Source organism: Capra hircus, chromosome 3 (genome assembly GCF_001704415.2).
Source record: "Capra hircus breed San Clemente chromosome 3, ASM170441v1, whole genome shotgun sequence".
In the NCBI taxonomy this organism is placed as follows: domain Eukaryota; kingdom Metazoa; phylum Chordata; class Mammalia; order Artiodactyla; family Bovidae; genus Capra; species Capra hircus.
Genome location: NC_030810.1, coordinates 74,162,732 through 74,176,060, shown reverse-complemented (window position 1 = coordinate 74,176,060; position 13,329 = coordinate 74,162,732). Strand labels below are relative to the sequence as shown.

The following is a 13,329-nucleotide window of genomic DNA, read 5'->3' as shown; positions in this document are numbered from 1 at the left end:
GTGTGCGGTATTCGTCTTTACATCAATCAAAAAGTGGAGTAAATACTCATTTAATAAGCTTTGTAAGGACTACAAAGAGGCATGAGTGACAGCACAGCACAGAGTCCAGCATCTGGCAGACTGGAAATTGAATGCTGGGTCTGTTGTTGACTAATAAGTAAGAACTGGAGCAGGTTATTCAGCCTTTCCAAACCTCAGTCTTCTCAACTGTAAGTGGGGACAAGAACAATACCCACCTCATGGGTTTTCAGTGAAGAAGAGTTGATATCCTCCTGCACTTTGCAAAGGGCTTGTTGTGAGGGATGCTGGATAAATATGTTGATTTTGAGGAAGATAAACCAATGGTGGTACAATTGCTTCCTGTATAGAACTTACAGTCACCTCTCAGCAGAGCTATTGTTGAGGAAGCCAATTTTCCCAAGCCTTCGCCCTCGACTTCATCACCAGTACAAAGCGCAAACAGGAGTTCTCCAGTGTGCAAGGAAAGGAACTGGAATCCTATTTTGTCCCTCCCAGATTCCCTGCCCACATTGTTTTATGTTCATTTGCATGAGGATGTAACTCTTCTGTGCAGTCACCCGTTAACACAGTTCCCACATGAGTTTGAAAACGCTTGAGACTCTGATTGAGTGGGGGACGGTGAGAGAGGAGAGGTCATTTGCAGGGAGATAAGCAGTAAAAAGGTAAAAGCAGAAGTTAGTCAGAGAGGAGTTCTGGGTCAGAAAGGATGAAAGCGATGTGGTTTCAGGCAGCAGTCACTGTCAGAGCAGGGGCGCGCAAGTTGGTGAGTTGTGAGGGAGTGAAGACCCATGTGAATTCTTGGGGTTGGTATGTGTAGTCACTATTGGGCCTCTAATTTTCAGAGTATACAATATTTAAAAGATATTTTCCTGTGTATAAAAATTCAGTTTTTTGATTGATTTTGCTCATTTCCTTTTTTTGTCCTTGCCTCCTTCCTTTACTTCCTCACTCCATTCTGCTCTTTTTTTCATGTTTTTTTTTCCTTTTTCTTTGTATTTAATTTTTTTTCCAGTGCTCTGGAATCCAATATACTTATTGAACTCACCATCTCCAACATTCTGGATCATTCTCCTCTTTATGCCACAAGCATTCTCCCAACAATTCATCCTTCTGTCTGCTACCACAGAGACCTGATTACATAAAAGCATATTAGGGTACATGTTTCCCTACGCCCTGAAGAATAAAAATTCAAACCATTTTGCCCTGAATTCAGAGCCCTCCATAGATTTCCCGGCTTCACTTGCTACTATTCTTCAGGTATTTACTATGTTTAGGTTGTCTAACGGAGAAGGCAGTGGCACCCCACTCCAGTACTCTTGCCTGGCAAATCCCATGGACGGAGGAGCCTGGTGGGCTGCAGTCCATGAGGTCGCTAAGAGTCGGACACGACTGAGCGACTTCACTTTCACTTTTCACTCTCATGCATTGGAGGAGGAAATGGCAACCCACTCCAGTGTTCTTGCCGGAGAATCCCAGGGACAGGGGAGCCTGGTGGGGTCGCACAGAGTCGGACATGACTGAAGCGACTTAGCAGCAGCAGGTTGTCTAAGAATGAGTTCATCCTGTAGTTTCTTACCTTTTCATCCCTTTACTCAACCATTCCTTTCTCTTTTTTCCCCTTTTCGAGCACCACATGCTATTTCTCCTTTTTATAATCTTTCTTCACAGCTTGAATTCCTCCTTTACTAGAAAGTGTTTAATCTCTTGCGTGCCTGCTACGTGCATGCTCAGTTTCTCAGTTATGTCCGACTCTTTTGTGACCCCGTGGACTTAGCCCTCCTCTGTCCACGGGATTCTCCAGGCAAGAATGCTGGAGCGGGTTGCCATTTCCTAGCTCCAGGGGATCTTCCTGACTCACTGATAGAACCCATGTCTCCTGCGTCTCCTGTATTAGCAGGCAGATTCTTTACCACTGCCCTTGCCTGGGAAGCTCTTAGTTGAAATAAAGTGCTCATTAGACCAGGATTATGTCAAACTGTGCACTTCTTCCTCTTCTTATCTCTTTCCTCCTTATAATTATCTACATGACCCAGATGTCAGCTGAGATCACCCAATCCCATCCTCTGGATTTTGCTACAAAATTCCTAGAGGTTGTGTTCTCTACATCACTTTTGGCAATAAGTTCTTACTCCCACTGATTTCTGAGTCTCCCTCAAATCTCACCTCTCATTAGTCTCTATTCTTGAGGCCACCCTCAGGAATTCTATAATCCAGCCATGAAACTGAATCCTATTTTCCTGACTTTCTGCCAGATTTCTCTCCAGGGCAGATAAGTGGGTCAGTCAGTCAGTCAGTTCAGTCGCTCAGTCGTGTCCAACTCTTTGCCATCCCATGAATCGCAGCTGGGCAGGAGATGTTATTAAAGTTTTAGGGTTCATAGAGGAGGATTTGGGCTGCAGCAATAGAAACAGCTTAAAGTTGAATATTAGCTCCTCCTCTTTATGAAAGTCCTCCAGCCATCACACAGTCAGGTTCTGCTCCCTCTCTCTCTGTCTCTCTTTTCCTTCTCTTAATGATCTATCCTCTTCCCTCTCTTCTCTCCTTTCTTCTCCCTCTGCTTCAGATTCTTCTGCATTTCTCATGCATAGTGGTTTGGACATCTCTTTGGTTTTATTTCTTTTCAATCACTACATCAGAACTTAATCTCCTGAACTCCAAGCTAAAGATACTGCTTTAAAAGTTATCACTGTAAGCAACAAGTTTGTTTCTTTAGAGAAATCTGCTATACCTCATTTAAATAATATGTCAGTATAAAACAGTAATGATCTTAACTCAGTTTTATCAAATATGAGTCAGTCTTCCTCACAGGCCATAAGCTGCTTTTGGAAAGAACCACATTGTCTTTGCAGCTCCAGCACCTGCACAATCTTTAGCCAAAAGCAAGTCTTTCCTCCTTCACCCTTTTCTGGCATTCCATTCATGTTAGATTTTCTTCTCTTGATTGACATTCTTCTTAACATACATCCCAGTGTCATCACTTCACAACAAAACATGCTCTGCTTGCCCTTCACTGAAGAAGCTCCACACTCTCTTATATCTTATGAAACACAGAGCAGAGCGTCAGCAGCCTCCTGGCCCCCCAGCGCTTCTTCCAAAATGTTACTCTTCTCCCCCTGGTATTTCGTTTGCTTGGAAGATTTTCTTTCCCTTTCCTAACCCTCATATCTCTGTCTTCACTACTCGTCAATCAACTTTCACTTTATCCTTCAGAGCTTAGCTCTAATGTCATTTCCTCTAGAAAAGTTTCACCCTCTCAGCCTGGGTTAGGTGCACATTGTCATTGCTCATCTGCCATCTGAGGTCACCTCTGCCACAGCCTTTGTCTTGGCGTACTGCTGTTGTTATTAACTACAGGTTCTTTAAGATGACAGATTGTTTTTATATATAAAGTAAGTGTCTTGCACTATTTTTTATTTAATTTGTGAATCACAGATGTTGTGTAAGTATATATAATTTTTAATTTTAAAAGAACCTATTTCTGTAAGTTAATTCCTTTCTGAAAGTAATTGTTTGGGATTGTCTGACATTTTAAACAACTAGCAGGATTTTTAACTCACATTCAAGATATTCATGCATGTATTCATTCAGCAATTTTTCAAGTTTGAAAAACTTATTGAGGAAAAAAAAAAAAAACTAAGCACCAAGCCAAAAACAAGGGGGAAGAAAATACACTGAGTAGCTAGATCAAAAACTAACCAGGACCACAAATGGGGAAGATGAAGTCAGAGGCTACTAATGATACGACAGTGGCATAAATGCAAGGATAGAAGTATCCAGAGTGCTTTGCAACACTTCAAGGGGCTCTTAATACTGGGGAGAGTGGGAAGTCAGTAGAGGACATTATTAAGATCCTGTGAATACTGAACTGAGACAAAACACCAAATGGACATATCCCAGGTTAAAATCAGAGGGTGGGCTCCTTCCTAGCATGAGCAAACACGGTCATACAGAGCATGGTACACAGTGCAATGTAAGCAGTTAAAGCTTGTGGGAATAAATTGGCAGGGATGAACTTTACAAATGTTATTCCATTTAATGCTTATACCAACATCGTGAGTTAGATGTTATCATTCTCATTTCATTGATAAGGAAAATTAGTAGCAGAATGGTTAAGTAATTGGCACATAGTCAATAGCTAATGGGTGTAAAACTGTGATTTTAATGCAAATTTGACTTCTAAGTCAGTATCCTAACCACTATTCAAATGTTGCCTTTCTGCTTTCACTATGAAGCATGAGTTATCATTGCTTTCGACTGCCATAGACATCAAATTTTTGATCATAAGTTGTCCACTTAAATTTATCAGGTTAAACTAATGGTTACATTTCACTGATATCATATATTTTGCATGTCCAGCCCCAGTGTCCCAATTTGTAATACTGGGCACCATATAGTATTATGATAACATAATGTACAGATGGTCCTCTCTCTTTCTCCTTATTGTTTTCCACTGTCCAAATTTGATAATATCTTGAAAAACTGTTTACTATTATATCAGTGATAAAGTATTACAAGCCAGTTATTCATGGGGAAAACCGAAGTTTCTAAATGTAAGCCACATTAAAGCAGATTATGGAATAAAATGCAGGATCAAATGTAAGCAATTAATTGCTATCATAATTGAAAGAAGGGAAGAAGAAAAATTAGTGAATTCAGACAGAACAGAACAGACCTCTCATTTCTGTTTCCCATACTGTCTTGCATCACACCAAGCACATAGTGATTTAATTAGGGTGTGTTAAGAACACGCTAAGAGAACCCAGGCTCCCAATCATTGTGCTCCTACATTTTTATTTTAGGTATCCAAAAGTACTCCATTGCCTTTCTGAATTTTGTTAAAGACTAAGTCTTGGAAGGTTTATTGTCTTTACTTTTTGTTTTGTTGATCATTTGATTGAGATTAAATAGTTTTCCAAGGATCTTCATATACAATGCCTTTCAGTTCAGTTGAGTTCATTTCAGTCGCTCAGTCATGTCCGACTCTGTGACCCCATGAATCGCAGCACGCCAGGCCTCCCTGTCCATCACCAACTCCTGGAGTTCACTCAGACTCACGTTCATAAAGTCAGTGATGCCATCCAGCCATTTCATCCTCTGTCATCCCCTTCTCCTGCCCTCAATCCCTCCCAGCATCAGAGTCTTTTCCAATGAGTCAACTCTTCTCATGAGGTGGCCAAAGTACTGGAGCTTCAGCTTTAGCATCATTCCCTCCAAGGAAATCCCAGGGCTGATCTCCTTCAGAATGGATTGGTTGGATCTCCTTGCAGTCCAAGGGACTCTCAAGAGTCTTCTCCAACACCACAGTCCAAAAGCATCAATTCTTCGTCACTCAGCCTTCTTCACAGTCCAACTCTCACATCCATACACGACTACTGGAAAAACCATAGCCTTGACTAGACAGACTTTAGTTGGCAAAGTAATGTCTCTGCTTTCGAATATACTATCTAGGTTGGTCATAACTTTTCTTCCAAGGAGTAAGCGTCTTTTAATTTCATGGCTACAGTCACCATTTGCAGTGATTTTGGAGCCCCCAAAAATGAAGTCTGATACTGTTTCCACTATTTCCCCATCTATTTCCCATGAAGTGGTGGGGCCAGATGCCATGATCTTCATTTTCTGAATGTTGAGCTTTAAGCCAACTTTTTCACTCTCCTTTAGATAACAACAAAACTAGATATGCTTGATATATAATTCAGTGTGACACTAGCCCTAATGAATGACAAGAGATACTTATAAAATTACTAGCAGTGATAATTACACACATTACGTATAGAAATTATTCAACCTTTAATGTAGCAAGGGACAGTTCCTTGTGCAGAATAGGCATTTGATATTGTATATGTTGAATAAATGACAAAAGATAGTGTAACTAAGTCGTATGTGAACATGTTTTTGTAAAAAAATTAATTCTTAGTCATGAAGCATACTATATCATTTACACTTAATTTATTCTTCAATCTGTCAGTGTGTATACACACACACACTATATTTATATATATATATGCACACACACACATATATATATGGATTTCAGGTTTATACTGAGTGCAAAATATATATGCCATTTGTAACACACACATATATATTGCACTCAGTGTGTGTGTATATATATGTGTGTGTGTGTTTTAACAGTATATGAAATGTATATATTTATATCACACTCAGTATAAACTTGAAATCATTTTGTCTTTTAACTTATTACCATTTGGTTATCAAAGAAATTACCTTTCTTGCCTTCATTGTTTCAAATCAGGTAAGAGGGTACGATTGAAAAATAGAGTTGATCTCTTACAGCACTGTGCTGCTGTTACTGCTGCTGCTAAGTTGCTTCAGTCGTGTCCGACTCTGTGCGACCCCATAGATGGATGCCCATTAGGCTCCCCCATCCCTGGGATTCTCCAGGCAAGAGCACTGGCGTGGGTTGCCATTTCCTTCTCCAATGCAGGAAAGTGAAAAGTGAAAGTCCCTCAGTCGTGTCCGACGCCCCCCAGGCTCCTCCGTCCATGAGATTTTCCAGGCAAGAGTACTGGAGTGGGGTGCCATTGCCTTCTCCGGATAGCACTGTAGACCGATGCTATTAGCCAACTTCCTGCCATTCTCATAAAAAATATGCAATTTAAACTGGGAGATACTAGTGCTTGCTTCTATTAGAAATAAGAATCCTCTTCTACTTCATAATATGCTCAATTACCTTTAGATTGATCCATGAATAAATTATAATCCAAATAGACTTCTTTACCTTAAAGCTTTGCTGGCTTAAGGTATCCTTGTTGATTCATTATGTTGTCACTTTTCTATCGGCAATGTAATGCTTTTAATATCTGGATAGAGACAGTTTTAGTGTGAGATACTGTTATCTTTAAATGAGTAGGATTTAGCTTTTCTGGTGAGGACAATTTCATCAATGATGAATCCCTGGAGAAACTATTGAAACAAAAATCACACCATTTCTGAGCTTTGTTCAGCTCATCAATTACGAAGCAGCTTTTGAGAGTCCTAAAGAACTTTTTCTTTTGTTTAAGAAATATAGCATGACGCTCAAACCTCTCACTTGGAGTTACCGCAGGCTACAACTTTTTCTGCAAGAAAATAATGAATGAAGAGGAAAAGCTCCTGCTGCTGGCTCTGTCAGGGCCTGCTGCTTCTCCTCCTGCAATAGGAAATCAATTAACTGTATGTTCAGGCAGAGATTTGAGCTAAATGCTTTATTAATCATCACTGATTGCACACATATACAGTGGCCCACTATGCCTTCACCTTCACTTTTTTTTTTTTTTTTTTTTGCTCTGGTTTGTCCCTTTGGCAAGATCTAAACACAGACATATGCCTAAGTGTAATATATGGTCCTCAGATGCAAGGGGCAATTGATCTTTTTATTTTCAGAAAACTTAACTTTTCAAATGTTCAGTTCTAGGCTATCTTAGAGGCATTTAAATATGAGCAACATAGTAATAATGTTTTAAAAGCACTGAAATTTCTTATACTAATGCAGAAAGCAAAATGACTATGTATGGCAACCTTGAAGTTTTGGAAGCTGCTCCTACAACACTTCAGTCTCCATATGGCAGTGAGAAACTACATGCGAATAGACCTTCATTGATTTGGAGATAAATAGCAGAACATCGAAGGGGCAGTCAGTGATCTGTGTGGATATGCTGTCAATTTAAAGAAAACTTTGACAAGAGTTTTCTTGCCTTTCCACTGTTTTCTTCAACACACAGAGAAAATCCTGTAAGAATCTTTATGTTAAATTGAGAACCTCTCCTTTGGATAAATTATAAAAGATTAACATTATAATTATAGCACCATTAGTCATGAAAAGGCTGCATTAGTTAAATATGGCAAATATTGTCAGCCACTGCAAAAAAAAAAAAAAGCACCAAATAACAAGGGGTTGGTACAAGCTGTATTCTATTCTGCATCAAATGATTTTTCTATTATTATTATTACTATTATCGTTATTGGAACAATTTAAATCATCACAGTTTAAATGTGACTACTTTATTTCTCTTTGGATAAGCAATAATTTAAGTGGAAAAGAAATATCTCCTCTGGTCTATGTTTAAAAGTAGATTAACAAGTTCCAAGAATGATTTCTTTTGAATAACTTTATACAACTTTTTTGGTGGAATGAGACAGTGTTGAATAAGGTAAGACCTGTCAAGGAAGAGGATAATGGGTCAGATTTTCATAAAACTTGCCTTCCTCACGAGGGATCTGCTAGCCTCAGAGGTCATGTGTTTCACACTAACAAATCTTGATAATCTTCAAGGATGTAAGATTAGGGTGCGAGGGTCCTTAATGTAAAAGTGTGGTGAGAGTGATATTCTGACAAGATTTGTATCAAGTGGACATGCATTTACCGCCTTCTGAGGTGTTATCAGGACCCTAAGGGGCATTGGCACCAAGTGTAATCCCTAACGCCTCATGTGACAGGGGAAGAGTCATTTCAGTAGAGGATACTCTAAGCAAGCTTATCTTTTCTATATTAAAGTGCCTTAAATATGTGATAATATTAAGGATTTTTTTATACTGTATGCATTTTAATAGGACAGCATCACTTATTTTATGATAAAATAGATACAATATATTCATATATTCTCTCCCTCCATCATATCATTTCACATATTACTGTAATCATTAAATATAGTAATTTAGGAAAGCATTAAGGTACGGAGATGAAGTGTATAGTTCAGGTTTAATTGTATGTAAATTAAATTGGCATTCATAACATTGTTTCTATTTGCTCGACTTGACATAATTACAGTAAATTGATAATGGAAGTAACAATCTCAGATAGTTACACATGAGTATTTTCTGCCAATATAAATTTCCAGTTGCAGTTTGGCTGAATTGTAGCATAGTTTAAGTTTGGTTTACCTACCCTATTGACATCTCTAAAGGGCCAGAGAACTCACTTTCCCAGGGCATTATGCAACCTGGCATGTAGAGGCCAGTGTTTTGAAACAACTATAATTTTGTACCAGAGTACTTGCTAGGGCAGATATCAGTATGACCTTGCAGTGCTGTAGTTTCCCAAGCCTTCCTCGGCTAGATAAATGTGCTTTATTCTGCAGAAGAGGTGGGAGGCGGTTATTTTTGCAGTCTTAGAAAAGAGACCTAGCAGTTCCAGGTTACAAGCAAACACAAAACATTTGGAATTCAATGGCGCCTATCCTCAGCAGTATATGTCAGTAAAAGTGAAGATCAAAGGTTCTAGAAGAGAAGGACAAAGTGAAGAGGAAATAATTGTAGGGTAATGAATAATAGGAGGGCATATTCATGTTAACTTGAAACCACTTAGCATTTTTCCATGACACCCAGGTATCTTTCTAAATGAACTTTGTAAAGTACAATTAAATAACCTTGAGATTTAAAACTACATAATGTGATTTTGAATACTGATGGAGTTTAAGCAATGTGATATTTCTTCTGCTTTTTGTTTCTATTTTTGCCACCTTCATGCAAATAAAGTTTATTTTCCTTTTCTGTACAGAGAAATCAATATTTTTACCATTCTGTTTTTCAGCTATTCCAGTAGACTGCAATCAACAATCTTAGTTACCATCTTTAAAGAGATGTAGTAAGAATTTGAACACAATAAAATAGAGATACAGATTAGAACTTTGGCAAAGTATCTTTGCTATTGACAAAAGCATTTGTCAGAGACTGGGCTGTGTCTATACTGTGCTAAAAACCTGATGAAGAGGAAAAAAATCATCAATAGGTTTCACCTTCTGTCTATATGAACTAAACAAATGGTCTGACTAATAGCTATTGTTTTAAGTGAATGGTCTGCTTTTGCCATTGTGAATTTTATTCTGTTTTTAGGGATGTATTTTAAATTAACATTTGTATATCTAACACATACATATTTGGTAAAGGTATTGTGATATTGTGTTCTTTTTAATAATTAATGAAATCTAATACCTAGAAGACTAATGGTCCAAGAATGAAGACCTTGTTGCAGTTTACCTGAACCAATCTGCAAACACACATTTTGTTTGTTCGTATATTTATGTGTTTATATTCTCACATTTTTCTATCCTGTGAACTAACATGCTTTGTTGTTTGTGTGTTTTCCTATTAGAAACTGCCAAGCTTTGGACCTTATCTTGAGAAGCGCAAGAAAATCATAGCAGAGGAAAAGTTTAGACTGAAAGAAGAAAATGCGACCTTTCCACCACTTGCAAGAAACCATTTTATCCCCAAAAAACCTATTCCTTCTGTTAAGGTAAAGATTAGGCTATGTGTGTTTATATATATATATATATATGTCTATTTTACTGTTTAGTTTGTGTTTATTTCCTGCTTAAATACATCACTGTTTTTGTTTTTAAAATATATTGAAAATTTAAAAAATTTTGGTCTCTGATGACAAGATAGCCTCTTTTGTATGCATGCATGCTCAGTTGCTAAGCTGTGTTTGACTCTTTTGCATTATATGGACTGTGGCCCACCAGGCTCCTCTGTCCATGAAATTTCCCAGACAAGTATACTGGAGTGGGTTGCCATTTCCTCTTCCAGGAGATCTTCCTGTCCCAGCGATTGAATCTGTGTTTTCTGCATTGCAAGCAGATTCTTTACCGCTGAGCCACTGGGGGAGCCCCGCATGATCAGTATGCACCATCAATACCAACATGATACTTTATATTGTAGAAAACCTTTCTCTGGTTTAGCCTGGGAAAGTCTGTTCAGATTTGGGTTTTATAATAATTTTCTGGATAATATCAAAAATTATTATTAAGATGGAATTATGTGTGCATTATATCTCTTGTTTTTCTTCAACTTTTTCATTTGAAACAGATGTAGATTCACATACAAGTGTAAGAAATAATACAGAGAAGTCTTGTGTACCCTTTACATAGTGTCTGCAATGTTCAGTTCAACTCAGTTCAGTCACTCAGTCGTGTCCCGACTCTTTGCGACCCCATGAATCGCAGCAGGCCAGGCCTCCCTGTCCATCACCAACTCCCGGGGTTCACTCAGACTCACGTCCATCGAGTCAGTGATGCCATCCAGCCATCTCATTCTGGGTTGTCCCCTTCTCCTCCTGCCCCCAATCCCTCCCAGCATCAGAGTCTTTTCCAATGAGTCAACTCTTCGCATGAGGTGGCCAAAGTACTGGAGCTTCAGCTTTAGCATCATTCCTTCCAAAGAAATCCCAGGGTTGATCTCCTTCAGAATGGACTGATTGGATCTCCTTGCAGTCCAAGGGACTCTCAAGAGTCTTCTCCAACACCGCAGTTCAAAAACATCAATTCTTCGGCGTTCAGCTTTCTTTACAGTCCAACTCTCACATCCATACGTGACCACTGGAAAAACCATAGCCTTGACTAGATGGACCTTTGTTGGCAAAGTAATGTCTCTGCTTTTGAATATGCTATCTAGGTTGGTCATAACTTTTCTTCCAAGGAGTAAGCGTCTTTTAATTTCATGGCTGCAGTCACCATCTGCAGTGATTTTGGAGCCCAAAAAAATAAAGTCTGACACTGTTTCCACTATTTCCCCATCTATTTCCCATGAAGTGATGGGACTAGATGCCATGATCTTGGTTTTCTGAATGTTGAGCTTTGAGCCAAATTTTTCACTCTCCTCTTTCACTTTCATCAAGAGGCTTTTTAGTTCCTCTTCACTTTCTGCCATAAGGATGGTGTCATCTGCATATCTGAGGTTATTGATATTTCTTCCGGCAATCTTGATTCCAGCTTGTGTTTCTTCCAGCCCAGCATTTCTCATGATGTACTCTGCATGTAAGTTAAATAAGCAGGGTGACAATATACAGCCTTGGCGTACTCCTTTTCCTATTTGGAACCAGTCTGTTGTTCCATGTGGAGTTCTAACTGTTGCTTCCTAACCTGCATATAGGTTTCTCAAGAAGCAGGTCAGGTGGTCTGGTATTCCCATCTCTTTCAGAATTTTCCACAGTTTATTGTGATCCATACAGTCAAAGGCTTTGGCATAGTCAATAAAGCAGAAATAGATGTTTTTCTGGAACTCTCTTGCTTTTTTGATGATCCAGCAGATGTTAGCAATTTGATCTCTGATTCCTCTGCCTTTTCTAAATCCACCTTGAACATCTGGAAGTTCACGGTTCACGTATTGCTGAAGCCTGGCTTGGAGAATTTTGAGCATTACTTTACTAGCATGTGAGATGAGTGCAATTGTGCAGTAGTTTGAGCATTCTTTGGCATTGCCTTTCTTTGGGATTGGAATGAAACCTGACCTATTCCAGTCCTGTGGCCACTGCTGAGTTTTCCAAAGTTGCTGGCATATTGAGTGCAGCACTTTCACAGCATCATCTTTCAGGATTTGAAATAGCTCAACTGGAATTCCATCACCTCCACTAGCTTTGTTTGTAGTGATGCTTTCTAAGGCCCACTTGACTCCACATTCTAGGATGTCTGGCTCTAGGCAATGTAACATGTTGTAAAACTGTAGTACAGTAACACAACCAGGAAAATGACAGAGATACAACCTACTGATCTTATTCAGATTTCTTCAGTTGTACTCTTCTCATTTGCATGTGTGCATACATGTGTTTTTAGTTCATGCAGTTTCACCCCATGTGCAGGGTGTTGTGTCCTGTGTGCACCACAGTCAGGTACAAGATTTCTATCAGCATAAAGATCCCTCAGCTTGCCCCTTTATAGCCACATCTACTTCACTCCTGCCCACCTCCCTCAAGATAGAATTATTTTAAAGCAATCATAATGAAAACAAAAGGAAACGGTGTGGTATTACAGGCCTATATTTTCTCTGAAATCACAGTCACTGAATGTGCTTTGCATTCACTTAAACCTGTTCTTCTCTGTTCAGTGACTATCTACTCCTACATCCCCATTTTCTGGTTGAAGCATCAGTTGAAAAGCTTGCTCTTAGGAGTTTTCTGGAATTCCTCTGTTACCTCTCTTTTGTAGTCAAATTGGAACCCTTAAAAATGTCTTATAACTATGAGAGGGAAAAAAATGTACCCTATAAAAAAAAAAAAAAAAACAGTGGAATTTTGACTTGATGTTGGGAGGGTTAAATGAGTCAGAGTTCTGAAACGAAATATGGAAGTGGCTGAACACAAAATCTACCAGCACTTCAATGCCATAATTCCAAATAAAGTGAATACTTGGGACTTTCAATAATAAAATAGCCCCAAAGAGTCTCTTGAGTTGTTTCCTCTAAATTATTTGTGTGCTACTGAAAGGATGATGTGGACACAGATGGTAAAGAAGAAGCTGGATCCTTCAGCTCTTCACAACTGCCCCCCATGTTTGACTGTAACTACTATATGATTTGGGGTTAAGTGGGAATTGT

At 38.9% G+C, this 13,329-nt stretch overlaps 1 protein-coding gene across 1 annotated transcript in view; it reads left to right on the top strand.

Moving 5' to 3' along the window:
* DPYD (dihydropyrimidine dehydrogenase) overlaps positions 1-13,329 on the top strand; it is a 926,917-nt gene that overhangs the window by 891,604 nt on the left and 21,984 nt on the right. The window contains exon 21 of the mRNA XM_005678060.3: positions 10,112-10,255. Within this exon, the coding sequence (XP_005678117.1) occupies positions 10,112-10,255 (144 nt within the window). The remainder of the gene's footprint in view (positions 1-10,111; positions 10,256-13,329) is intronic.